The sequence below is a fragment of the Cervus elaphus genome, chromosome 23 (genome assembly GCF_910594005.1).
Source record: "Cervus elaphus chromosome 23, mCerEla1.1, whole genome shotgun sequence".
NCBI classification, from domain to species: Eukaryota; Metazoa; Chordata; class Mammalia; order Artiodactyla; family Cervidae; genus Cervus; species Cervus elaphus.
The window spans coordinates 17832668-17860565 of record NC_057837.1 but is presented as its reverse complement, the minus strand read 5'-3'; the positions used below and the strand labels follow the sequence as shown (position 1 = coordinate 17860565).

General features: G+C 38.4%; 3 protein-coding genes and 1 pseudogene across 11 annotated transcripts in view; 1 reads left to right on the top strand and 3 right to left on the bottom strand.

Moving 5' to 3' along the window:
- Nucleotides 1-14967, bottom strand: part of MASTL (microtubule associated serine/threonine kinase like) — a 28915-nt gene extending 13948 nt beyond the window's left edge. For 3 of the 7 annotated variants that reach the window (XM_043884439.1, XM_043884440.1, XM_043884441.1), the window contains exons 1-8: nt 14702-14940; nt 9058-9195; nt 7058-7197; nt 6288-6376; nt 4597-4703; nt 4253-4403; nt 2176-2348; nt 89-1234 (exon numbers count right to left, since the gene is read on the bottom strand). In XM_043884439.1, the coding sequence (XP_043740374.1) occupies nt 89-1234; nt 2176-2348; nt 4253-4403; nt 4597-4703; nt 6288-6376; nt 7058-7197; nt 9058-9195; nt 14702-14887 (2130 nt within the window). In that variant the 5' untranslated portion in view covers nt 14888-14940. Of the gene's footprint in view, nt 1-54; nt 1235-2175; nt 2349-4252; nt 4404-4596; nt 4704-6287; nt 6377-7057; nt 7198-7927; nt 8183-9057; nt 9196-14701 lie in introns of those variants that run through there. The other 4 variants (XM_043884437.1, XM_043884438.1, XR_006337130.1 and 1 more) reach the window with 3 other exon arrangements.
- Nucleotides 11705-14352, bottom strand: LOC122681885 (chromobox protein homolog 3-like). The gene has a single exon (XM_043884444.1). The coding sequence runs from the start codon at nt 12191-12193 to the stop codon at nt 11705-11707; it is 489 nt and encodes a 162-aa protein (XP_043740379.1). The 5' UTR covers nt 12194-14352.
- Nucleotides 14968-15048: 81 nt separating the features above from the next.
- YME1L1 (YME1 like 1 ATPase) overlaps nt 15049-27898 on the top strand; it is a 28979-nt gene continuing 16129 nt past the window's right edge. The window contains exons 1-3 of one of the 3 annotated variants that reach the window (XM_043883924.1): nt 15049-15132; nt 15815-15996; nt 22485-22616. In XM_043883924.1, the coding sequence (XP_043739859.1) occupies nt 15964-15996; nt 22485-22616 (165 nt within the window). In that variant the 5' untranslated portion in view covers nt 15049-15132; nt 15815-15963. Of the gene's footprint in view, nt 15133-15170; nt 15444-15811; nt 15997-22484; nt 22617-27898 lie in introns of those variants that run through there. The other 2 variants (XM_043883925.1, XM_043883923.1) reach the window with 2 other exon arrangements.
- LOC122681644 overlaps nt 19521-27898 on the bottom strand; it is a 34613-nt pseudogene continuing 26235 nt past the window's right edge.

The following is a 27898-nucleotide window of genomic DNA, read 5'->3' as shown; positions in this document are numbered from 1 at the left end:
ATAGTTTATTTTTCTAAAATCTAAAGGACCACACATTAGCAAGTGATAACATACCTGATACAGCATGGAGTATCCAGTGATAACATACCTGATATGGCATGTAGGATCTTTCTTTCTGAGTAGGGGTGATAGCCGTGGGATATGACCCACTATAGGCACACGAAATATCCATCACATCTAAAGAAGTGACGCTCTTCTTAGAAGGTTCGGAGCTATTGGAAGCATTAATGTGACTGTTAAAACTCCGAAATGCCACAGCATTTCTTTTAGAGGTTAATGGTTTTAAGACCTCTGAAGAAGGAGCCAACATTTTTTGGTTGCTGTCTTGGATGGTAGGACACTCAACACCTTTTGGCAAGGTACTTTCTTGGCAGCTGGGTGATACAGCAAGTAGGTCTTCAATATTTGACTCTTCCAAAGAGGATTCTTTGATGTTTTTATCTGGATCTAAAGACTGCCCTCCTAACGGACTTTCCATGATGGAAATTCCAGGAAAAGATGAATCAGAGTCCATGTGAATACTTTTAGGAGTTCTATCACCATCAGAACATAGGAAACTAGAACTTAAGTAGTCCTTCTTACTATTCTTGTCACAATCGTCATCCAGCTCACACATAAGGTTTTTTTCTATCATTGGGACAGACGATTTTTCTGGGGTTTGGTGTTTATCAATAAAAGAATTGCCCACATTCTCTTTATTCACACAGTCATTTTGCTGATCTCTGTATACCAACAGCTTAAGGTCCTGGACTTCAACTGTCAGGCCTGTCCTTTGATTTGCATAACAATCTGTCATTTCATTAATACACTCATACTCAAAGCAACTTTTTTTATTTGGTATAATTCCCTGACGAGGACTGGAGTCAACTAATTCGAAAATTCTTTTACAACTTCTTTTCCCAAGGTGCTCTTCAGTCATCCCACCAGAATCCACAGCCCATTGTTTTGATTCATGGAGACCAGACTGGTTTTTGTCAGCAGTCACATTGATACTATTTACATCTAGTTGTCTTGCTTCCCAAGAAACTTCCCCTGAAGAACATTTTTTAGCATGGTTAACGTAAGAGTTTCCAGTGGCAGGAACGACACTGCTGCCGTGAATGGGAGAAAGAGCTAACTCAAGATCCCTTTCATTGAAACTTTTGGTCTCCATGGCATCTACAGATTTTGTGCATAAAGGCTTTTCAACTGTATTCCAACTCATCATTGTGGAGCCTGCTGCATCGTCACTTTCCTAAGAGGGAGGAAAAAACACTTAAAAAATTAGGGGACGTCCTTGGTGGCCTAGTGATTAGGACTTAGTCACTGTAATGAAGAAAATCATATTACTGAGACTAAAGAGCAAATAGAGTTCAATTTAATTTTATCAAGTGGAAGGATTTTTTTCTTTGGGTATTAACAGAATTCTAACCTAACATTTTACCCACATTCTATATAGGAAAGGCTATCATATTTTTAGTTCCTCTCAGCTTTAATAGCTTTAAAAAGCCCAGAACAGAATACATAAATTAAGTAAAATGACTTTCAGTATCTATTCACTTGGCAAGCAATCTCCTTAGAATAGATACTTTTAAAGACACACCCGCATCAACCTTTGTGGTCTAGAAGTTATTTCTGATTCAGAAGAGTTACCATTCCATTAAATGATAAGCTGGCAGTAAACAGTTATAGAAGGACGTAGTATAAGTTATAAAATAAGACAAAGGTTAAAAAAAACTCAACAATCTAATGTCTATGTTAGGGCAGGGAATTTTAAAAAAGTCCATCTAGATGCCTAGAAGCCAAACATTTACTATTAATATACTGCAAAAGTTAAAAAATTGGAGGACTTCCCTGGTGAACCAGTGGTTAAGACTCCATGCTTCCAATATAGGGATCATGGGTTTGATCCCTGGTTGGGGAACTAAGACCCCCACATGCCTCGCAGGATGACCAAAACATAATTTTTTTTTAATTAAAAAAAATTGTAATCTCATATACTGAAGAATAATTTCACATTTCAATGAGAAATGAAATATTGCAAAAGAATTTGACAGAATATACAGGAAAATGAAGAGTATCTTGACTGCTGTTCACATAACACTTTCATGTCCTTACAGAACTTGTATGAAAAGGTGTCAAATGTTTCTATCATTACACACAGTTGGTTCTGGGTAAGGTGAGTGGCACTCTAACCTGGCAATCCTTTTCCCATCTGGGACTGCTGTGGCACTCGGATTCCACGCTGGATATGAAGGTATGGGACGGACTGCTGGTGCTGGATGTTGCCAGCCTCTTCCTAGACTGAAGGAGGTGGGAAGTTAGACACTTCACAGGCATCCGGGGGTGGGAGGCAACCATTTCAGGACCTGTGGGGAAGAGAAAACACTGAGGCTTATGTCACTTCTTTCCTACTTCCCTGCAAATCCTGAATCTTTACAGGTAATTGGGTTAAGTAGTAAGTAAATATTTCATATCAGAACTATTTCTATGTAAACATTATCTCATCAATAAGGATGGCTTCTGAAAGTTAATAGACAAAACTCTCAATATTTATAAAGTAGAGATCAGGATAGGGAGCAAATTTATTTATTTTTTTATTTTTATTTTTTGCAAATTTATAATTAGGAGGAAATTCATTTTGAATATCCATTATCCAATTTGACACTTTTCTCAATGAAGGTTCATTACTGATGGGCTAAATCTGGATGTGCTAGAAGGCTGGAATGTGACTACTCTTACTCAATTCAATTTGTATTTAATTAAAACCAGAGCTTTATTTTAATGTTGAGGTTTACATGCTTACCAGTGTGGAATTATATACATCCGCAAGGACTTTTTTATACTACTGGGTAAAAGAAATAATAGTGACCTTGCTAAGCATGAGCCAGTGCCAGAAAGTAGCACCATCTCTATAACACAAGTTCCTGTATCTTATAAATAACTAATGATGCTAAAACTTTTTGCTCCTGAACTTAAAATGAGACTCTTTTGTTCTCATTTGTAAAAAGGAGGCAATTCTTCCTTTTGGTCTATCCATCGCTTCAAGATATGTTCAGAATTGAGGACCAAATTCATAATGAAGTAGCATCTATGAAAACAACTAACACTAATTACTCTTTCAGTTCAGTTCAGTTCAGTCGCTCAGTTGTGTCTGACTCTGTGACCCCATGAACCGCAGCACGCCAGGCCTCCCTGTCCATCACCAACTCCCGGAGTCCACCCAAACCCATGTCCATTGAGTCAGTGATGCCATCCAACCATCTCATCCTCTGTCGTCCCCTTCTCCTCCTTCCCTTAATCTTTCCCAGCATCAGGGTCTTTTCCAATGAGTCAGCTCTTCACATCAGGTGGCCAAAGTATTGGAGTTTCAGCTTCAACATCAGTCCTACCAATGAATACCCAGGACTGATCTCCTTTAGGACAGATTGGTTGGATCTCCTTGCAGTCCAAGGGACTCTAAGAGTCTTCTCCAACACCACAGTTCAAAAGCATCAGCATCATTATTCACATTTCCAAGATGAAGAAAACACACATGCACAGAACTAAACTGTCCACTGTTGATAAGTTAGAGGGTGAGGTTAAGTGCTATACAGATTTTCCACTTGCTTCCTTTACTTTTGACTTTTATTGTATAATAACTAAAACTATATCTTGACTGTAACTATTTTATTTCAGAACCTTTTGGAAATCATTTTATAAAGGCACAGAGTATTACTATATCTTCTCCATCTAAGATTTCCATAGACTCAGTACAGTGAAATTCACCCAATGATCATTACAATGTTGCAGCTAATTGAAAAATTAGCTTGACATTTTATTTTGTTGATGTAAAGATCCACCAGGGACTTCCCTGCTGGTCCAGTGGTTAGGAATCCACCTTGCAATGGATGGTACACCAGTTCTATCCCTGGTCCAGGAAGGTCCCACAAGCTGTGGAGTAACTAGGCGAGGGCTCTAGAGCCTGTGCTCTGCAACAAGAAAAGCCACCACAATGAGAAGCCCACACACCGCAATTACAGAGTAACCCCAGCTCACTGCAACTAGAGAAAGCCCATGCGTAACAGTGAAGACCCAGTGCAGCCAACAACAACAAAGATCTGCAACAACCCCTGTCAGAAATGGCACTTACATGACAAAACAGAGGAAGTCCACAGGCTATCTGAATGTCTGCATTTAAAAATTATTGATATTCAAAATTTTAAAATTATAAAATACTTTGTTCCTCAAGGGCACATTTAACAGAATATACTATCTTTTCTTTTATACTCACATGATTTTAGTAGCTTGCTAGAATAAGGAGTAATGTCCTTTTGATCTATGGACATAGGACAAGTTAGTCCTTGAGAAAGTGGTGATGTTTCAGATACATGAGTCGAAACAACATTTGCAGAGTCGTGATTTTCTTCTGCAACTGGTGTGTGCTATGACAAAGAGGAAGACAAAAACAAATGCTACAATTTGTTGTCACAAAAACACCACCTAAATGCATAGACTGTTATGATATCTAGGTAGATGAACTGCCGAAGTAATGCAACATGCTTAATATTTGAATCTGTGTAAATGGCAATCATGTTAGGGTCTATCATGTGAGTTTTTTTCTTATCGAGTACTTACAAATCCCAAAGAGCTGATGAGAGATAATACTTGTCCTGGGGTTCTTGAATAATCCTGTCTAGGTTTCACCATGGATGGTGTTGTAAGAATATCCATCATGTTGATATCTATATATAGAAAGAAAAGTACATGATATTCTTTAAAAACTTCAACTGTCATTGACTAAAGTCAACAATTATTTGTTCTGGACTTTGCCCCACTTTTCACATTGCTAACATCAACTACAAAGTTGGCTTGTGCAAGACAAACACAGCCAAGAAAACCATCATGCCATATAGTAAACATGTAGAACTAACCAGACAGAGAAAGACAAATACCATATGCTTTCTCTATATGTAGAATTTAAAAAACAAAACAAAAAATCAAGCTCATAGATACAGAGAATTGATTTGTGGTTGCCAGAGGTGGGATTAAGGGCTGGAAGAAATGGATGAAAGGGGCCAAAAGGTAAAAATTAATAAATAAAAATAAATTAAAAAAGATAAATACAAAAGTGTTACCTAACTGCCAACAAAATAATTCTTGGTAAATAAAGCATTAGAAAAGGAAGTGGTTAAAAAAAAAGCTAAGAAAGGAATCAAAGTACTAAGAATACAAAATAAATTTCAATAACAGAATCTGAGTGACTGAACAACAGAAGAATCAATTTAAGGAATTAACACAAATTATGGAACACTTATGTTAATTTACTATGTAAGCAAGATAGAAACTAATGCAGATTTTTATCAGCTTTCAATGTGTAACACTGTAAAATGATTCAAAACTCACACATAATATTGTACGATTTTCTTTAGATATCAAAAATAGTAAAAAAAAGAAAAAAAAAGGTAAAAAAAAAAAGTAAGAGAATTGTAACACTTTGTATGTAGTGTAAGACTTTAAAATGTAGGTTGAAAGTTTGAATTTAAATTTCACTTATACCTCACACTGATGAAACTGTAGGAACTACAATAAACTTCTTAAAAAATATTTTACAAATTAAAAAAAGCTACAGCAATGATTTCTTGGTTATGATTTTGAAAGCACAGGAAAAAGGCAAAAAAAGACAAATGGGACTATATCAAACCTCACAACTTCAGAACATCAAAGGAAACAAGCAACAGAATGAAAAAACCTACAGAATGGGAGAAACATCTGTAAATTATTTATCTAATAAGGGGCTCATATACAGAATATAGAAACAACTACAACTCAATAACAAAAAAAATCCAAGTATCTAATTAAAATAGTGGATAAAGTCTTGGATAGACATTTCTCTAAAGAAGATATACAAATGGTCAAGAGGCTTATGAAAATATACTTAACATAAGTAACCAACAGAAAAATGCAAATCCAAACTACAATGAAATATTAACTTATACCCATTAGGATGACCACTATCAAAAAACAAAATAAGAAGTATTGGAAAGAATGTGGAGAAACTGAAACTCTTGTGCACTGCTGGTCAACTGTAAAATGTAAAACTGTGCAACCACTATGAAAAATACAGTGGAAGTTTCTCAAAAAATTAAAAATAGAATTTGGTCTATATGATCCAGCAATTCTTCTGCTGGGTACACACACAAAAGCTGTTTTAGTCATTTTTTTTTTTTAGTCATTTTTAATTAACAGAAAATGTATAAACTAATGAAATGTTAGTGTCTAAAATGTGTTGGACTTTTAAAAAGGTACTTACTTGCTATGTTTCTTACCTCTATTTAAAGTAACTTTGGAAAGGCCAAAATCTGTTAGTTTAATATGACCTTCATTAGAAATAAGCATATTGTCTGGCTTCAAATCCCTGAACATAAAAAAGACAAATATCAGATAACTAAAAAAGAGCTAGTGTTGATTTTAGAATTTCAAGCAAAAAAAACAGAAAGTTAAAGAAGAATCAAACCCTATTTATTGGCTCTCATTGGTGGCTTTGAAAGTACAGAAAAGAACTCTCAAAAGCAAACTAAAAAAAAAAAAAAAACCAACTAAAATTTGAATATCTGAATATACAAGAGTTAACTATTTAATGCTAGATTATCTTTGGCATTATTCACTAGATATTCCATTAAGATAAATTTCATTAGGTAAAATAAACCTCAAACCAGGTCAAATCATATTTACTTCTTTCTGTGAGATTAAGCCTTAACCAAAAAGAGTCAACTTAACCTTTCTTTGAACACAGCAAAACACTGTAAATCAGCTGGGATTATAAACTATAGTACTTTTGCATGATGTACAGCTAAACGAGTGGAAAAAAACAGTCAATATTCTTCACAATAAAATGGGATATCCATGGACAAAGCAACACATTCACACACACAGGGAGATGAAAGAGTTGATGGAATTTCTAAATTCGCACAAATTACTACTAAATTTAAGATAACCCATATATTGGAGGTTATGCAAATATCTAAGACTCAAATAGTAAATACATAATTTGATTACTTGTGCTTAAGTAATAGTTTGGAGAAAAGTCAGTAATTACCTGTGAATGATTCCATGTCTATGAAGGTAGTCTAGAGCTAATGCAACTTCAGATATATATTTCACGGCCATCTCTTCATCAAAATAGCCATAGATATGTAGAAGGGACTTGACATCTCCACCAATGAGATATTCCATTACCTGTCAAAATGAAATAGAAATACTGTAAAATAAAACCAATATGACTAAAAAAAAAAACAAAAAACCCCCCAAAAAACCAATATGACTACTTAAAAATATCTTATTTGAGCATTAATGATTACACATTTTAGCATGGTTCTGTAACAGACATTTTCTTGGTGTCACTGAGTACACATCAATACCAGGTTTGTTCATGCTACCATACACTTTCTAAAATTTAAACTGTTCAGCCTTACAAAAAAGGTATGAAGAGTAGAATAATTTCTCATGTACTCTTCATCTATTTTCACCCATCGTTAGCACTTTGCCAATCTGCTTTCTTCCTCTACACATATATGAATATAACAATACTTATTTATGCTAATCATTAACATGATTATGTTACATAATAAACATAACAGTTATTAACAACATTAACATAAATACACTATGTGCATGTATTTTTATTCAAACTAAATACTTTAAATAAGGCAACATTAGCAACTGGTATTAATCTTTAAAATTTTGGCTGAATAATTTTAGAATGAAGTGGAAGAGGGCATGATATGTCACCACAGAATTCTTTTTCTTTTTTATTTTTTAAATTATGAAAGTGTACCACTGAATTCTTCATCACATTTCTGCTAACAAGGGCATTCTTTTTTTTTAAACAAATGCTTTATCAAGGACATCATCTATAATTACAGTGTAATAAAATGCATGGAACTTAATGCTAAAATAATGCTATTACCTGTTGTTTAGTCTGTATTCAGATTTCTCTGATAATTCCATATTGTTCCTGACGGCCTCTCTCCTCGTCCCTCATTCCCAGGCCAGGACCATGCATGGGATTTAGTTATCATATCTCCTTTAATTTGGAATAACTTTTCTTCTTTTTATTTGCTGGAGAGGGGGTGGGACCAGGGGTGGGGCATAGGGTGGTCTTTCACAACGTCTGATTATTTCCTCATGAACCTCTAGAACTTGGAAGTCAAAATACCTGCCATCCTCACCTCTTCCTGTCCCCTACCCAAATTCCTCATTAGAATTAAAAGACTGTAAGCTGCCATGTTCAGTGAAAAGCAAGCAACTTGCTAAGTCCATAAATCCCCAATCCACCACTTCCTAATATCTTTTCCTTATTACACATCAAACTTGATATAGTATTTCTATTATGCATCCTTTACTTAGGAAATATTTTTAGCACTATGTGCCACACACGGTTCTACAAGGTTTATATCAACCTATTGGAATTTCATAACAACCTTTGAGGTAGGTACTATTGCTATCTCTGCCTTGCAGATGGGAAAACTGAGGCATGATGGTTCATTTTATACATCAAATTGGCTAAGCCACGGCACCCAGATATTTGGTCAAACACCAATCTAAATGTTGCTGTTAAGGTATTTTTTAGATGAGATAAACATCTCAACCTCCGCCATGTGGGAGAGCCTTATGCAATCAGCTGAAGGCCTGGAGAGAAAAAAGGTTGAGGTGTCATCTCTTTCTCCTCCAAAGAGGAGGGAGTTCTGCCTCTTCACTGCCTTTGGGCTTGTGCGGCAACATCAACTCTTCGCTGGATCTATAGCCTGTCAGCCTACCCCAGAGATTTTGGATTTGCCATTGCCATAACCATGAAGGACAATCCCTAAAATCCCCCTTTCTACATACATACACAGACACAGACACACACACCCTATTGTTCTTTTTTCCTGAAGAACCCTAACAAACAGAACAGGAAAGGTAACTTGGCCAAGGTCATAAAGCTAGTACGTCCAACAGCTGGAATTCAAACCTAGGTACTCTGAACCCAAAGGCAGTAATTCTTAAGTCACCGGGTTTAGTGGTTCCTGAATGAAGAAAAACATGTCATTTACTTACCAAGTAGACATTGTTTGCTGACTGCAGGGAATAGTACAAATGGACAATGAAAGGACTTTTGCTTAGGGCCAGTGCGTCCCTCTCAGCTTGTACTTGATGAGTCATATTTTTGTTGATCATGTCTGCCTTTTTGACAACCTGTAGTAAGTACATAATGTGACAACAGACACATGGTTTTATTTTTTATCACAGAGTGGTCTCAGGTTTCCAAGTGAAACAACAGAGAGAAAGCATGGACATGTTGTTTGGCCCTCACACTGCCAGCAGGAAACTCTGCCAGGAAAACAGCTGGTGAAAATAAAACTTTCTTCAACATAGAACCTCTCAAATTGGTATCAAGTGGTAAAAGTACTACTTTCCTTTTGAGAAGGAAAAAGATGTAAGCAAATGCTCCCAGTCTACCCTACCAATAAGTAGAAAATAAATTCTGTTCTGCTGTTCTTACAAGTCATAAGATAGCAATGTTCCTAATATGCTCCCAGATAATCAGGACTATAGGGCTTCCCTGGTAGCTCAGCTGGTAAAGAATCTGCTTGCAATGCGGGAGACCTGGGTTCAATCCCTGGGTTGGGAAGATCCCCTGGAGAAAGGAATAGCTACCCACTCCAGTATTCTGGCCTGGAAAATCCATGGACTGTACAGACCATGGGGTCGCAAAGACTCGGGCACGACTGAGCAACTTTCACGTAATCAGGAATGTAGGCATAGAGAAATAATTGGCCAATCCATTTAAAAAATCTTTTTGGTTCCTTGATGGATAGAAATAGAGAAAGAATGTACTTTTTTTCCCTTGGAAAAATTCTTTTTTTTTTTTAGGAATATAAAACTATTGACCACTGTTCACTAGTATTTACAATAAAGTAAATAATATACAGTTGAATAACATTCTGATTACTACAAAATTGTTTTTCTTAGCTTCTGCTCAACTAGTAACCTGAAATACTGAGAAAATCGAGCCTTCATGTATAGAATGGGTTGGGGTAAAGTCTGAAAAAACATGCAGGTCAAGTGTAGATTAGAAAAGTTTGTTCACTCATTTATTCCTGTGCTGAGTCGCTTCAGTCGTGTCCAACTCTTGTGACCCCACGGACTGTAGCTTACCAGGCTCCTCTGTCCATGGGATTTTTCAGGCAAGAATACTGGATTGGGCTGCCATTTCCTTCTCCAGGGGATCTTCCTGACTCAGAGATCCAACCCAGGTCTCCTGCACTGCGAGCAGATTCTTTACTGACTGAGCTACCAGGGAATCCGCTTCACAGACTGGGACCAGCTAAAGCGCAGGAAGCACTATACAACAGAATGTGTGTTTACACATTCTTGGGACTTCCCTGGTAGTCCAGTGGTTAAGACTCTGCCCTTCCACTTCAGGGGACCTGGGTTCTATCCCTAGTTAAGATCCCATATGTCCTCTGGGCATATTCCTATAGGGCATATTCCTGTATATTGGAAATTGCCAATATTTTAAAACTATTTGATTAGGTTTCCATGAACAAATCTGAGACATCCCATATATCACAACCTTTCCTAAATATAGCATAGGGATTTCAATTTCTTGTAAAACAATGGTTCACCAAAAGGAACGATCAAGTGTCCACTTAACTAAAGTTTTGCTTCACCAATTAAAACATACCAGAATTTTTCTACTTTTTTCATTTGGTTGGGGAGGTTGTTGATAGTGATAAAAATTTTCCTTCCAGGGCTTCTGCATTTATATGCAGACTTATATGCAGATACGGATGCAGATTCTGATAAGGATGCTTTAAAAAATTACCCAATTTAAATTGCTTAATTTATCTAATTAATTACAAAACTATTTAATTTGAAAGATTAAGACTTAAGTTTTCAATTTAAGTTGAAAGGATTTCTCATATTGCTCAAAATGATGGAATTCCAAAAACATGGGCTTATCCATGGTTATGAAAAGCTGTGTTTAAATATATTTACCAAAACAAAAACAACAACAAAAAAGCTCCCAAACAACTTACATATGTATTTTATGTATACACATACAAAAAACTTAGAATGATCCTTAGGCATATATGAAAGTTAAATCGCTCAGTCGTGTCCAACTCTTTGTGACCCCATGGATTGTAGCCCATCAGGCTCCTCCGTCCATGGGATTCTCCAGGCAAGAATACTGGAGTGGGTTGCCATTTCCTTCTCCAGGGGATCTTCCTGACCCAGGGATTGAATCTGGGTCTCCCGCATTGCAGGCAGATCCTTTAACCTCTGAGCTACCAGGGAAGCCCCAAAGCATAGATGAGTGAAATGCAAATTCTAAATTTTGATTAAGTAATGACTATGGAGATTTCCCCCAACATTTAGAAAAGCTGTTCTCCAATGCTGAGGATATAATATACTATGGTATCAAATTCTTTCCTGCTGAAGGAAGCAACTATAGAAAGTTTTTATTTGTTCAAAGCAACTAGTGCTACAGACCAAAAAAAAAAAACCCAATGTAACTTCCCCAATACTATTTCAATACAAACACATCAAACCTGATTTTCATTAGAATGTAGTTATTTCTTCACACTAATAAATCAAAAAACCAAGACCCACATTTTATGTATATAAATATATATATAATGTATATATATAATAAATTCAAACAATTATTGAGTCTCATCTTCTGGACAAGAATACCAAATTAGTCTCTCTTCATAAAAATTACAATTAAAATTTGAAGACACTTTATGTTTGCCTCTTTTGTCAGCACGAAGTCCGCCTCATTGGAATCTTTCCATTTCATGAGAAACATTAATTCTTCACTGCTGTCCGTGGCATCAATTATTCGTTCTGGATCAAGACCTCTGGCAAAATCTCTTGATTTATCAGCAGCATCTCTTTTCTTCTTTGATTTGCTATCATCAGATTCACTGTCAGACAAAGATTTTCTTTTTGTTCCATCTTTTTCTTTACCAGCTTTTTGAGAATTAAGAAATGCTTCAATTAACTCTGGACAATTTAAATTTCCCTCAGGTTCCCAAGTATTGTCTGCATCTGTAAACCCCTTCCACTTCAGGAAATACTCCACCTTCCCATTCACTACACGGCAGTCCAGTACTTTTTCTACTACAAATTCTTCAGGTTCTGCCTCTTCAACTTTTTTACTCTTTCCATTTTGTTTCTTTCCCATGTTTTTGCAATGTAGTTTTATTGAAGGCCATTTTTTATTGCAGACTGGAAGAGCTATTATTCACCGCCTCTGAGCTGCTCTGGGTCCTGGGTCTGCAGCATCTCCCGGAAAAATTCTTAAAAATGGTTAGAGTTTACTGAAACTTAAGTGTCAGATGCTGTGTTACAGAAAACAACTAATTACTCTTTTTAAGTCTCAAGGTAATTGGTAGGGAGGCAAAACTATAATCTATGTTAAAATTGGAGCACTAAACTGAACAGTTAGTAACACTGAGATCAATTCTCAGGAAGGGGAAAAAAGGCATATTTCTTCCAAAGATTCAATAAAGCATTTAATAAAATCATCAATACACTGTAAATTCCAGCTGTAGAGCCTTCCCATAAGAAAAATGAGCAAAACTGACAAAGCCAGTATAAAACATGATTTCCTTATCATTCCACTAGACTGGAAGCATCATGAGGGCATATTTGTTTTTGTTTACCACTGTATCCATATCCTACACAAAGTGGATATTCACAAATACTTGTGAAAAATATACTGGCATTTTCATTTCAACAGCTAATAATGACTGTTTAGTATAACAGAAGGAAAAGCAAAAAATCTTTGGACTATGAAGTGATGGAGAATTAATTTCAAAAGGGTGGGTCTGAAAGGTTAGGAAAAGTTTGAGGGGGGAGGGTGCTAAAGAGAAAGTGAAAGTGAAGCCCGCTCAGTTCTGTCTGACTCTTTGTGACCCCATGGACAATACAATCCATGGAATTCTCCAGGCCAGAATACTGGAGTGGGGAGCTGTTCTCTTCTCCAGGGCATCTTCCCAACCCAGGGATTGAACCCAGGTCTCCCACATTGCAGGATTTTTTTTTACCAGCTGAGCCACAGGGAAGTCCAAGGAAGGCCTGAGGGACCTCAAAAACATGTGAAGGAAGTGAAGAAAGTTGGATGCAAAAGACCATGTATTGTATGATTCCATCAATATGGAACGTCCAGAAAAGACAAACCAATAGAGATATAAAGTTACTTGTGGCTAAGTGGGGAGACACTGCAGATAAGCAAGAGAGGTAGTTTTCAGGTACTGGAAATTTTCTGAAATTGTAATGTGTTAATGGTTACCCAATCTTTGATTTACTAAAAACTGAGTTGTACTTTAAAAAAGGAAGAAAGAAAAAATTAAGTCTGTATTTGGGCAAACTTGAGAATGGAATGAAAGGGGTACTAAAAATGAATATGAGACAGAATTGATAGGCAGAGTTGAGAGAGAGGATATACAGATGCAGTAGAGGAAGGTTAAAAAGACTCAAGTTTCAAGCCTGAATGATGGTGGTGTTATTACACGGAGAGAAGAAATCCAGGAGGTGGTTAGGTGGAGAGGACCATGATCAAAGCTGGACAAGTACAATTTTGAGGTGCGTGCTAGATATTCACACGGCAATGTCCAACAGGAAATTGAAACCACATCAGTACTCAGTCTGCTGGCTTCTCCTTTATTACTATAACTCACTCCTTAGATGTGACTAATTTGAAGCTATGGGAGTAGATGAGAATCAACAGTGGCCTGAACAGCTTTGAATACTTTGAGCTCTTGAATGCTTTGGAATGATACATACTACTGTAGGGCTTCCCGGGTAGCTCAGCTCCTGCATTGCAGGAGACCCCGGTTCAATCCCTGGCTTGCAAAGATCCCCTGGAGGAGGGCGTGGCAACCCACTCCAGTATTCTTGCCTGGAGAATCCCCATGGACAGAGGTGCCTGGAGGGCTACAGTCCATGTGGTTGCAAAGAGTTGGACAGGACTGAGTGAGGAAGCACAGCACATACTACTGTAAGGATAAAGGAGTGATTTAGGAATATTTCAGCTTAGTCTTTAAATAAAAGTACATTCCAGATTTATAATGAAAGGCTTGAAAAGTGGGTTTGTTTAATGGAATCTTTTGGTTATACAGATCAAAAGTTCATCTATATCATAGCATGCTGACTATAGTTAACAATACTGCATTATATATTTGAATGCTGCTAAGATAAAGTTCTCATCACAAGAAAAAAATTTGCTGTTTCATCATGGCTGTTAACTAGACTTATGACGATCATTTCACCACATAGACAAATACTGAATCGTTAAGTTGTACACCTGAAATTGGTATTATGTCAATTACGCCTGAACAAAAAAAGAAATGAATCTACATCAAATTGGTAGTTAAAATATAATTTGAAAATGTTTCTAATTTAAAGTTTCAACCTTATTCCTGGTAAAGCCCAAATTAGTAAAAAGGATTCAGAAGTCCTAGATCTCCTAAGGTTTACGCGGTGGGAAGAGAAGGGCGGGGCAGAGGCAACAGCGACTTGCCCGCGCCGTCACCTCAAACGATAAATCATCTCACGGGGCCCGGAGGCTTCAGCGAGCCAGGCATCGAGTCTAGCCGCTCCAGAGGCCCTGGAGCCTGCCCAGTTCAGGGGGCGGGAAGGAGGGCCGAAGGACCAGCCTCTTTAGCTTTCTTTAATCCTCGACTCTTACCTTCACCGCATACAACCTGTTGCCTTTCTGCCCCAGATACACCTTCCCAAAGGCGCCGCGGCTAATAGGCTTCACTATGGTGAACTCCTCAATGGAGGGAGGTCTTGGCACCGGGATCCTATTCACGCACTCTCCGGTTGGCGCTCCACCTCCACTCTTCATCTCACCGCCCTCGGTGGGCTCCATCGCAGTCCACCCCGGAAGCAAGGCTCTATCACCGGCCAAGGCCCCTTGGCAACTCCCGCCAACTAGTTTCAAAGTGAGGCTCCGCCCACGCCTCACGTAGTCAGGATGTCACTACGTCGCAGCCCACGCCACACCCATCCATGCGCGTCTCCGCCTCCGTCACCTGCGTTGCGTCGACGCAGAAGCCGATGGAAGTGAAGGCGGGGCTTCCGGAAATCTCTTGAACCTACCACAGGCTGTTCCAGGTTGACGGCGGCTGATTTACCTCATTCGCACTGACTGGGGACGGCACGACAGTTTTTGGCTGATGGGGAAAGGGACTTTGGGGGCTGTAATTTGAATAACAGGGCTTGAAGAGTTTTTTATCCCGACCTCCAAAGGAGGCTGGTGGGGCCCTGCCCTTCCCCCACTTAAAAAACCACCAGATTCCTTTAGGGCCTCTCACCCGCTGGAGGAATGTAAACCAGTTCGGTCTGGTCAGTGAGTCGGTGACCAGTGAAATCATAGAATGTGGAGAAACTGGAAGCGTATGTGGAGAGCAGGAAGCGCATGCCTGGTCTTGTAATTTGACATTTTAACTGGGTGTAACTTGCCTATCTGGAACAGGAAATTTTTTATTTATTGTGGGGAAGATAAAGAGCACTAAATTGTAGCAAAAGAGCGTATTATGGCCCAATGCCCAGTCACAACCGGAGTCGAAAGTATTGATTAGAAAGCTGGAGGAAGATTTAACGGGGTGGATGCCGTTCCCCTTTAAAAAGAAAACGACAGCCAGAAAGCTTTGGGGCTCCGGCGCGTGTATTATTCAATGTGAAAGCGAACTATTTAGGGGGCGTCAGCGGCTCAGGGTGGCGACCTCACCTGCCCCGGAAGTACTGGTGCGTTAGCGCCTTGCCTTCCGGGGCGGGTTGTCTGTCGTTTCAGCAGCTGTATGCTGGGGAGGCCATTTTCCGCTTCTAGGAAGAGTGAGGGCGCTGAGAGAGAAAGGAAGGGGAAGAGAGGGCTCAGCGCCTCCCCGCCGGACCGGAGAAGAGGGACAGTTTTGGCAGGCGGGTGAGGTCGCTGACGGCCTGAAGATGTTTTCCCTGTCGAGCACCGTGCAGCCCCAGGTGGGTCCGCATCCAGTTTATTTTTCTGTCCCAGCCCTACTCTGGGCTGTTTGCCATTTGCGTTTCTTGGAAGCAGTTTCCTGTAAGGGGTCGTAGGAGGGAAGCGTTGAATCCAGTTGGAGTCCTGGTGTTGAGAAAAGATTGGGGCGACGCTGAGTAAAAGGCTGACGAAGAAGCATAAGTATAGTACGAGCGTGATGGAGATCTTGGCTTATCGACTTGATTGCGTGGAATTTTTGCTGGAAAATCCATCTGGCACTGTTTAGTGCTAGGCACTTCTGAGGTAGGGTTTGGGGAGTGGGTAGGGGGAACGTCTTTACCATAGTTGTAGAGAGGGCAAGTAATGTTTCTTTTCTGTCTTTCCGCCTCTTCAAAGACTGGTACTCACAACCCAGACTCTTTCTTTAATGGCATTTAACCCAGACATGCTAAGAAATTTGCAAGCTTCTAGGAATGCTTTCTCTATCTACAATAGCTAATACATATATTTTAAGTTATTGATTATTTGCAGGTAAAATTTTGATTCAGCCTCCTCGTCATCTTTCCATTTATGAAGCAAAGAAGCAGAGAAGAAAGATTCCAAGGGTTTTTATTTTTAATTCTCTCAGGACTTATCACCTGTGACTGTTTTGTTCTTAGTTCATTTAAAAATCATTTTTGATGGTAATTTTTTTTTAGAGTTCTTCACAGTTTTGCAAATAAACAGTTTGTATACATTCAGTTTTCAAAATATGTTTGACGTCTTTAGATTTTCTTGGTTTAAGATTATAGTTATGTCTCTTTGTGTAACCTCTACTGGCTTTTGTTTTGCTAGTACTGGTTGGGTTAAAAAAAAAGTGGTTATTTATAGGGCTTCAGTAATGTACTAGGTGGACAAAGAAAATATGGAACTTTAATGATGATGTGAAATAAAACATGAGTAGGAGTTTGCCACGTGAATAGACAGGAACAGGTAGGCAACATCTGGAGGGTCTGAGATCCTGACAAGCCTAGCTGATTGGAGGAACAAAAATAAGGCCATTGTGGCTAGAGCCTGGTTGGTGATTAAAGGGCCAGTGGCAGAAAGGAGGTTGGAAAGACGACTTGACATATCATACAGGGGATTCTAATAAGGGACTTTGAATTTCATTTGCAATTTGTTGGAAACCACCGAATTCTTTTAAACATGTTAAGGAGTGACATGATCAGATTTACCTTACAGTCTATTAACAGAGTAATGGGTTACTCTGGCTTCTTGCTGTGTGGAGAATGTAGAAGAACTAGAGTGGAGGTGTTTTCAGATAAGGATGTTATTGCACTAATCCAGAGAGGTGCTAATGCACTGCTAAGTGGTGATAATGTTCATGAAAAGGAGGGTATGAGATTTATTTTGAAAAAAGAATAGAATTTCATCAGGCAGGATGGAAAAAGATGTTTTTGGTTTGATCAGCTGGCTGCAAGAAGGTGTTACTAGTGTCTGGTGGAGTCCTGCAAGTCATTTGAAAAAAAATTTGACTTGGTCTGCTGACTATTAAACCTTCTGGAACTGAACTGCAGTAAGTTGGTATCAAGTGTGCATGCATACTAAGTTGCTTCAGTCGTGTCTGACTCGTTGCGACCCCATGGACTGTAGCCCGCCAGGCTCCTCTGTTCATGAGATTCTCCAGGCAAGAAGCTGGGAGTGGGTTGCCATGCCCTCCTCTGGGGGATCCTCCCAGCCTCGTAATCGAACCAGTGACCCCTGCATCTCCTGCATTGCAGGCAGATTCTTTACCACTGAGCCAACGGGGAAGCCCCTGGTATCAAGAAGACCCCATATTAGGAGAATTTATCATTGCTAAGTGGAGTTAGTTAGAACTGGACATGGAACAACAGACTGGTTCCAAATAGGAAAAGGAGTACGTCCAGGCTGTATATTGTCACCCTGCTTATTTAACTTATTTGCAGAGTACATCATGAGAAACTCTGGGCTGGATGAAGCACAAGCTGGAATCAAGATTGCCGGGAGAAATATCAATAACCTCAGATATGCAGATGACACCACCCTTATGGCAGAAAGTGAAGAGGAACTAAAAATGATGAAAGTGAAAGAGGAGAGTGAAAAAGTTGGCTTAAAGCTCAACATTCAGAAAACTAAGATCGTGGCATCCAGTCCCATCACTTCATGGCAAATAGATGGGGAAAAAGTGGAAACAGTGAGACTTTATTTTTCTGGGCTCCAAAATCACTGCAGATGGTGATTGCAGCCATGAAATTAAAAGATGCTTACTCCTGGGAAAGAAAGTTATGATCAACCTAGATAGCATATTAAGAAGCAGAGACATTACTTTGCCAACAAAGGTCTGTCTAGTCAAGGCTATGGTTTTTCCAGTGGTCATGTATGGATGTGAGAGTTGGACTGTGAAGAAAGCTGAGCACCAAAGAATTGATGCTTTTGCACTGTGGCGTTGGAGAAGACTCCTGAGAGTCCCTTGGACTGCAAGAAGATCCAACCAGTCCATCCTAAAGGAGATCAGTCCTGGGTGTTCATTGGAAGGACTGATGCTGAAGCTGAAACTCCAATACTTTGGCCACCTCATACGAAGAGTTGACTCATTGGAAAAGACCCTGATGCTGGGAGGGATTGGGGGCAGGAGGAGAATGGGACAACAGAGGATGAGATGGCTGGACGGCATCACCAACTCGATGGACATGAGTTTGAGTAAACTCCGGGAGTTGGTGATGGACAGGGAGGCCTGGCGTGCTGCGATTCATGGGGTTGCAAAGAGTCGGACACGACTGAGCGACTGAACTGAACTGAACTGAAGTGGAGTTAGTGGTGTGTGATGTTGATGAAAATAGTGAAGAAGCTGTATGTACTATAGGCAGTGCTAACTGGGCCACGTAGGACTCTTATGCATATTATGCTGTGGAAGATGGTAATCTTGTTTAGTCACTCAGTCACGTCTGATTCTTTTGCAACCCCGTGGGCTGTAGCCCGCCAAGTTCCCCTGTCCATGGGATTTTTCAGGCAAGAATACTGGAGTGGGTTGCCATTTCCTTTTCCAGGAGGTCTTCATGACTCAGGGATCGAACCTGCATCGGCAGGTGTGTTCTTTACCACTGCACCACCGGGGAAGCGCAGAACACAGTTTGTAATTCCTGTTTGCTTAATTGGTTTGATACACTTGAATTTAAATTGTATGACAGAGGGTCAAGTTTTTCATTGAGATCAGACCATGTTTTAGCAATTTAAATTCTTCTTCTTTTTTTTTATTAACAAGAATCATGTCTTTTATTTATTTTACAGAGTGATGATTTAGATTTAATACTTTTGGGCATGGTAAATATTTGACATGAAAAGCAGGTGTATCATAATGGGGATCAGAAAAATAGCAACTCATCTTACACATAATAAGTCATAATAACTAGAAAATATTTTTCTGTCTGGTCATTTAAGTGTCACAGATCCTGAGAATGCTGGACACTGAACAGACTTAGGGACTACCTTATAATTAAGTCTTGCTTGGAAATCATCCTTTAAAAAAATGCTCTGAGGTACAAATCACCTATGTATTAAACATGAATCTTCTACATTTTACAAAGAGTTTAAACAAATATATCAAATTATTATTGTTAGTGGCTCTTAAAACAGCTCTTAGGTGCAAGGACACACTGTTCCATGATTTTCCATAAGTTGGGTTTCTCCATTGCAGCCGCCACTAGCTCTTTGTCACTTATCTGCTTGTTCATATCTTCCTCTGTTGAGTGGGTTCCTTCAGAAATTTAGATTTCCAACGTATATTTAAATGGTAAACACTGTTGAAGTTTTACTCTTAAGCACAGGCCAATAAGAGTTGCTGAAGAGCCATGAGGTACTGTTGGTGTGAACATTATAATAACCAAATAGTTGTCTTTATTTATCTCTTGAACCTCCACACAACTTTCTGTTACCACTTCCAGTTCTTCTAAAGTACTGGGCTTCTCTGGGTCCCAGAGAGTTTGAATCTAGGAATAAACTTCTAGCTCTTTCTCTTCCATGATGCAGGATTGCCAGGCAGCTCTCCACTCAGAGGGGCCTGAGAGCCACAGGACTCTGCTCACTGTCCAGGAGAGCAGTCCGGACACTTGCCCCATTCTTACGTTCTACCATCCCTGGTGACTGTGTCCCACCTGAGCCAGTCTGAGCAGCGAGCCTCAGGATTTATCAACTGCCTGGTCTTCAGATCGGCCAAGACAAGCCTAAAGGTCCAGGGAAGCAGATAATAGGTGGCACCAGATGGATTGTTCGAGAGGACCTAGGGAAACAGCAATTTAAATTCTTAATATTGAATGAGAAGAAATATAAGTAATTAAGATAAAACTTTTCAAAGGTATAGGCAGAAAATATGTATCTTATTTCGATTCCTGCAGCTTTAAAAGAGCTTATCATTTCTTTCTGACTGTTAAAAATAATACACAGTCATTGCCAAAAATGCTGAAAAGAAAAATACTGGAAAATAAAGATCACCCATAATTCCATCACTGCAAGAGATTGCATTTTAGAATAATTTCTTTCATCCCCTTAACTATACAAATACGGGTGTGCATGCTATTCATTTATTCATGACTGCACTGGGTCTTTATTACTGCACTTGGGCCTTATTATCTTTACTTGGAGCGAGCGAGGGCTTCCCTTGTTGAGGAGCACGGACTCTAGTGTTTGGGCTCAGTAGTTGTGGCATACTGGTTTAGTTGCTTTGTGGCTTGTGGAATCTTCCCAGATCAGGGATCAAACCACTGGACCACCAGGAAAGTTCTGTATGCATAATTTAAAAAAAAAACACAAATGTTACATAAAGTTTTATAGCTTGCTTTTTTTGTATAACAATATTAGGATTTTATTTCTGCATCAGTAACCACGATTCTAACCCAGATAATCTGACTTCAAACCTGAAGTCAGATTATCTGGGTTAGAATCGTTCCTCTAATATTATACTTTCTTGCTGAATGACTTGGAACATGACATTGAATCTAATTTTTTGCTCTCTTCATCAAATAGAAGTAACTAACGTTTATGTCTCTTAGGATTAAATGAGATAATTAAGTAAAAACTGTCATATAGTAAGAGCCCATTTAGTTTTTTCATTTTCTCAACAAATGTTTATTTAGCAACTACTGTGTACGTTATTGTTGCACTGGGATACAGTATTGAATGAAATAGAGAAAGAGGAAAATAAAATCTAAGGTGTATAAGTATTATGTAAAAACATAGTAAATTAATGTATAAACAAAAGAGAAAAATATTAAAATACAGGAAAGAAATCCCTTCTGACATGAAACTTATATTCCAGTGGGAGAATGTGGTATAATAAATAAAAATTTTTGGTCTTTGTTCCCAGTTCTTGGCACAGAGTTCCTGAAACCCTTGAAATTTCCTGTGTGATAGGCGTGTTTTTATTCTTAAAGCCCCTCTTTGGGTCACCCACATGGATTTATGCAAATAAGGGGGCTTAGGTTGAGGTTTCTAGTAAACAGTACATAGGTAAACAAGTAAATATATAAAGTGTGTGAGATAACATAAATGTCAAGAAGAAAAAATAGAGCAGAGGAAGGCAGTAAGGAATACTTCTTAGGAGAGGGTTCTTTAGTAGGTTGACCAGGGAAAAGACACATGAAAAGATTGCTTTTGAGTGAAGTACTGAAGGAAGCATGAGAGCAAACTTTGTGACTAACTGGAGAGGTGGGAATACACAGCAGTGCAGCATCCTTGAGTGAGAGCCTGCCAGGTGTGTTCCAGGAACAGCAAAGGGGCTGAGGTGGCCAGAGCAGAGACAATGAAGGGGAACTTAATGGTGGCTCAGATCACAGAAGTGAGAAAGAGCCAGGGAGACATTGTTGTTAGGACATTAGCCTTTATTGTGAGAAAAGCCATTGGAGAGTTTTGAGCCAGAGGAGTGATGAGTGGCTTTAATAGAGGAGATTCAGGGGGAGAAGTTAGGTTGCTGTTTTTAAAAATCCACATACAAAAAAAAAATCCACTTAGAGATGATGGTGGCTCAGAATACGGTGGGATGGTGTAGTAGGGAAATTGAAAAGTACAAAATTCTGGATATATGCTTGCTTGTTTCATGTCTGTGAAATATTTCATTTTTGCAGTGGTACTGTTTATTTAGCCACTCCCCTATTCTTGGACATTTCTAGCTTTCCATAAATTTTAAAATATTTTGAAAATTATCGTCTAGGCATATGCAAGCATAAATTATTACTTACCAGATTATATCCTTGAAATAAATCCCTCAGTTAGGTTGCTACAACAATGAAATATATGTATTTTTAGTACTTTTGCTGTATATAACCCCAGTTCTATTCTAAAAGTTAGTAGTTTTCGACCGGCAGTAATCTGAGTATTTACAATTTGTAATGTATAGTTTTGATAAACAGTGTATGTTTAACTTTATACAATCCCCAGTTCTGACAATAAAAAGGTTTTTTTTTGCTGTTTTTATTTTAAAAAGCACTGCTGATTTTTAGCTTTTATCTTTTTTTAGGTTACAGTTCCTCTGAGTCATCTCATCAATGCCTTCCATTCACCGAAAAAAACATCAGTTTCTGTCAGTGCATCCATTTCTCAAAACCAGCATCGAGATGTTGGGTCTGAGCATGAGGCCCCCAGCAGTGAGGTAAGAGTTTTTACCCTGGATGTATGAGAAAGCTTTTTTGGTTTAGTACATTGTAAACATGTCTGCAGTAACTTTCTATGTTTAGGCATTTGTAGCAGGGTGATTTCTGTCTTCAGCTTAATCTCTGTTGCAGGATTAAAGACATCTAATTCTGGCTTTGTTTTGTGTATAGAACTATTACTTTGTCCTATTTTTAACATTTATAAAAAATTTCCCATGGCAATGTATTCGTATTCACTCCCTGTGTTACTGCTTGTGTGATACCATTTAAATATTCTTTTGTATTGCTTCAGTGGTAGCAGGGATCCCACAGTTAACTCCACAACTGCCCCACAAGTCTCAGGGAAGACAGAGAGCAAGAAGTTATTATATGCTGCCTTATAGAAGCTTTCAGTGTAATTGAACAGTTGAAACACAGATACCTGAAAATGAAATGTATTAGCTATGAAACTGTGCTTTGAGTTTTCAGAGAATTGTAAAATCATCATGGTCTGGTATATAGCAAATTGACAATCTAGGAACTTGTGTTTATAAGACTTGTTACTAAGATAGTTGCTTGTAGATCAGAATACATTTTTCATAATAGACACTAATATGTGACTAAGTTTCACAGAAGCCTCTTTAACCCATAAATGGCGTATATCCTTAGTCCTCATTTGAGGGACTGTGGCAGAGGACAGTATATGTTGTTCAGTTGCTAAGTCGTGTCCAACTCTTTATGAACTCATGAACTGCAGCAAGCCAGACTTCTCTGTCCATCACTATCTCCCTGAGTTTGCTCAAACTCATGTCCATTGAGTCAGTGATGCCATCCAACCACCTCATCCTCTGTTGCCCCCTTCTCTTACTCTCTATTTTTCCCAGCATCAGGGTCTTTTCCAGTCAATTCTTTGCATCAGATGGCCAAAGTATTGGAGCTTCAGCTTTAGCATCAATCCTTCCAATGAATATTCAGGACTGATTTCCTTTAGGATTGACTAGTTTGATCTCCTTGCTGTCCAAGGGACTCTCAAGAGGTCTTCTCCAGCACCACAGTTTGAAAGCATCAATTCTTTGGTGCTCAGCCTTCATTATGGTCCAACTCTCACATCCATACATGACTACTGGAAAAACCATCTCTTTGACTAGACGGACCTTTGTCGGCAAAGTGATGTCTCTGCTTTTCCTAACATGGTCTAGGTTTGACATAGCTATTCTTCAAGGAGCAAGTGTCTTTTAATTTCGTGGCTGCAATCACCATCTGCATTGATTTTGGAGCTCCAGAAAATGAAATCTGACACTATTTCCATATTTGCTTTTGGTGGGAGTGGGATGAGGGGATGGTTGTGAGGTAAGTCTTGAAATATAATTTTATGTAGGTGAAAAATTTGTCTTTATGTTTTCCCTTTATACTATCTGCCAAATTCCTATTGCCTCTTTCTATATGCAGTCCATTCTTGTTTTGTGACACTCTTCTCACTTACAGTCTGAGAAAGCTTTCCTAATGATATGACTGCATTTATCAAAATTGCTACATGCAGCACTATTATATTCATTTCAGAGATTTTGGAAAATATGTAAGTGGTAGAAATTAAACTATGATCCTACTTCTCCTTTTCTCCCATGTACTTTTATATTTTATAATAGTTGGATCATACTGTATATGCAGATTAAGATTTTTCCCTCATCATTTAATAGTCTTATGAACTTGTTATACCATACGTTAGTTTTTATGACTTCAGACTATTCATTTTATGTTCTGTTGTTGGGTACTGTTTCCAATTTTTTCTGCTATAAATAGCACCACTTGTACTTTCCATGGTACTAAATACTTGACTGTTTCATTAAGTGAAATGGCTAGATCAGTGATGAAGTATATTTTAGCTTAAAAAGTAACTAAATTCTAGAAGCCAAAGTTGAGCTTAAGACTAATGGTTTCAGATACAGAATTGGTGTCTTATCCTCTGGTTTACCCTCATTAGTCCTGTGGTTTATCACTGATGACTACTTGTTATTATTGTTCACAAACATTTCCATTTTTCTTAAGCATCCTTCCTCATCTCTACTCTCACCTCCTTTGTTCTGCGATGCCTTTGCTTTCATCAAGTCTTATTCATCCAAAATCCACTTCACAATACAAGCAAAAAACTTTCTTTTTAACTTCCTTCCAAGCTGTCTGACTTCTTTGCCTTTTGCTTTCAGACTTATGAAAAAAGTAGTATTCTGAACTTAATCGTTGCTTTTATTTATACCATCTCCCATTGTAGTTTGGCTACTACTTTTACCATTTTATAGACTTTGTGTATTTTGTTGATTTCCTTAGCAGTAAATACAGGCCTTTTAAAAAATCTGCAACTTTTCCTTAAGAATATTCACTGTTTTCAAAGTACGCTCAGAAATTAAGTGATACTGCATTGAATTTTTTTTCCCTCTGTTTTGCTGGACTTCTTTTTATTGCCAGCCTTTTAAATAGTGGATGCATTTACCTGTAAGCTAATTTTTATTCTCCACAGTCTCCCAGATTATCTGTCTTAATGTTTGTATATTTCTATATGCTGACAACTCCCAAATCTACCTTCAACTCTAAAGGATCTCTAAAGTTTTAAAATAGTCATCTGGTGACATATTAAAATACCCTCTGGACAGGTTTCAAGGACCTCAAAATTAAGATGTCTAAAACTGAACTACTTCTTCAGATTCCAGTGTATTTGATCTTAAAGTGGTTTTAGCACCTCTTTGTCACTCTGGGTCCAACCAAGAGAGACAGCCCACATAGTCATTTGAACAGTGCAAGTTTAATATACAGAATAAGTATTTTTAGTTGAATATTTTAAAAACTTTGATCTTACAGGGGATTGGCATAACTAGGAATTGGCTAGTAATAAGTAAAGAGAACTCGAAATATATAGGACTTGCAGATTCAAGGAGCAGCTAATACTCCCAGAATTGAGCTACCCACGAAGAGTTCTCCACCTTTGGGCTGAGATTCTGAGGTTGTTGGAGAGGGTATGGCCTTGGCTCACTAAATGGCATAGAAGTCGCTGGTGCTGTGCAAGCTGAACCTGATGGAAATCTGCCACCTGGGTACCAGGAGAAGCTGTTCGTGGGAAAGCTGCCAAGTATTGTTGGCAGCTGTGCACACAGGAGCCAGGCTTCAGAGAAGCTGCAGGAGCCAGATACTGGAGAAACCATGGGTGTTGCACCCAGGAACCTGTTGAGTGAACATAATACCTGGCCTGAACCAGGAACAGAAGCTCCTCCTACGAAGTCTCTCCAGTGCCCTCTACTGACAGCGTAATGTTTTAGCCAACAAAGGAAGACTATTTAAAGGGACCCAGATACATCACTGTGGAGCCAGAGAAAGGATGAAGAGGAGCTGAGAGACAACAGATGGATAACCAGCACATCCTTCCAGAAGCCCTCTCCCTCACAGTCCTGTACTTCACTGGTTTCTTCAAATGTCTGTTTTCTGCCACTTAGTATTTGCATCCCTCTTAGGGCTCAGTTCAGGTTCATGCCTTTTTTCTCTTGTTGTATCAGCCTTCTTTCCTCCAGCTTATCATCTTTATCTTCTGTTTTCTTCCTCTGAAACGAAACTAATGATACTAGGTATAGAATTAAATGCAAACACAGCTCCTCACAATTTGGCCATAGCCCATCTTTCTAGTGCTTTCTTAAGTCACTGAACTTGACTGCATGTCAAACATTCTAGGCCCTTTGATGACTTTTTGTTTGTCCTCTTCCCCGAGGTTTCCCCATCATTTGTGAATTAAGTGTTAATTCTGGGAAACCTTATCGGACTTAAGAAGTTGGTTGTTCTGTGTTCTGTTACCACTTTTATTTTTTATTTTTTTAAATTTTTTTTCTGTTACCACTTAAAAAAAAATACGTCTATAAGAGCAGTTACCATGTAGTATGGTAATTATCATACTCATATGTACTTTATTTCTCTTTGTGTTCCTAGGACCTGATACCCAATAAGTAAGGTGAATAATCTTCTTAGTTAAAAATCTGCATTTCTTTTTGTATTATAAATAGACTTTTTGGTTTCCCCATTTTAGAAGATAAAATATCTTTGTAGCTTTTAAATACTGTAGTCCTTCTGGTTCCTTTATAATAATGTGCCTTATATTGTACAGTTTTTATTACCTTAAAAAGCTCTTATTAAATATTTTATTTCATCCTGACTTTAACTGTCTCATTGTATATATTAGGCTATGTAGATGGGCAAGGCATGATCTCATCCATTGAGCCACACTATCCTGTTGTGAAATAAGTAGGATATATTTTATAACCATTTTTCTAATGAGGAAAGGAATTCTAAGAATGTGAAGGACTTGTTACAAAGCTTATAATTGACTAGCACCTGAACATCCAGGGATCTGACTACATCAGTCATAAAAAGTTGATGTTTTACTTGGTTTGTTTAGTTTTACTTCCCTTACTTGAAGTTTTAGCTGTTGGGACTTTAAATTGTTACTTGTTCTCAGTGGCTCCCTGTCTGCTCATTTGAACAAGAAAACAGCTCACTCCTGTTTAATCTCTAGTTATTTCAGAACTGTTTTAAGGGGAATGTATTCTCTTGACTGGTTTTCACACATCTTTTGCTTTGTTCAGTTTCTCTCCTTACTGGGAGTTAGATATGGGTAATTTATAGAACCTTTGGGTTCGAATAAGAATCTCAGCAATTGGTTATTGAATGGGCTTTTGTTTATGGTCATTAAAGCTCTGTGGACTGCTAATACTATTGGGAGTATGGTTTTTCAAAAAGCTTTGTCAAATCTCACATGGTTGATCTCAGTAAAGCTAGAACTAGAAAAATATGCATACCAATTTATTTTTTAAATATTTGAAGGAAAAGCGAATCAATATGTTTGTTAGATTTTAAAAATTCACATCAGTTTAGTTAATAAGTACTCTTTAAGTTAAATAACTGATGTGATAATGCTTACCTGAGCTAAACAACAAGCACCTACTATATAATGTTTTGTAGTAACTTATCGTAGAAAATTACATATATATATATATATATATATGGCTTCCCAGGTGGTGCTAGTGGTAAGGACTCCCCCTGCCAAAGGAGGAGATTCGGCTGATGCAAGTTCGATCTCTGTGTCACGAAGCGCCCCAGAGAAGGAAATGTCAACCCACTCTAGTATTCTTGCCTGGGAAGTCCCATGGACAGTGGAGCCTAGTGGGCTACAGCCCATGGGGTGACAGACAGTCAGACACAACTGAGCACACACACTCCACATATGTGTGTGTATATGTGTATATATATAACACATGTGTATATGTATATA

Bases quoted from the DNA above. Each gene is read 5' to 3' on its own strand.
- LOC122681885 (XM_043884444.1), bottom strand. From the start codon at position 12,193: ATGGGAAAGAAACAAAATGGAAAGAGTAAAAAAGTTGAAGAGGCAGAA.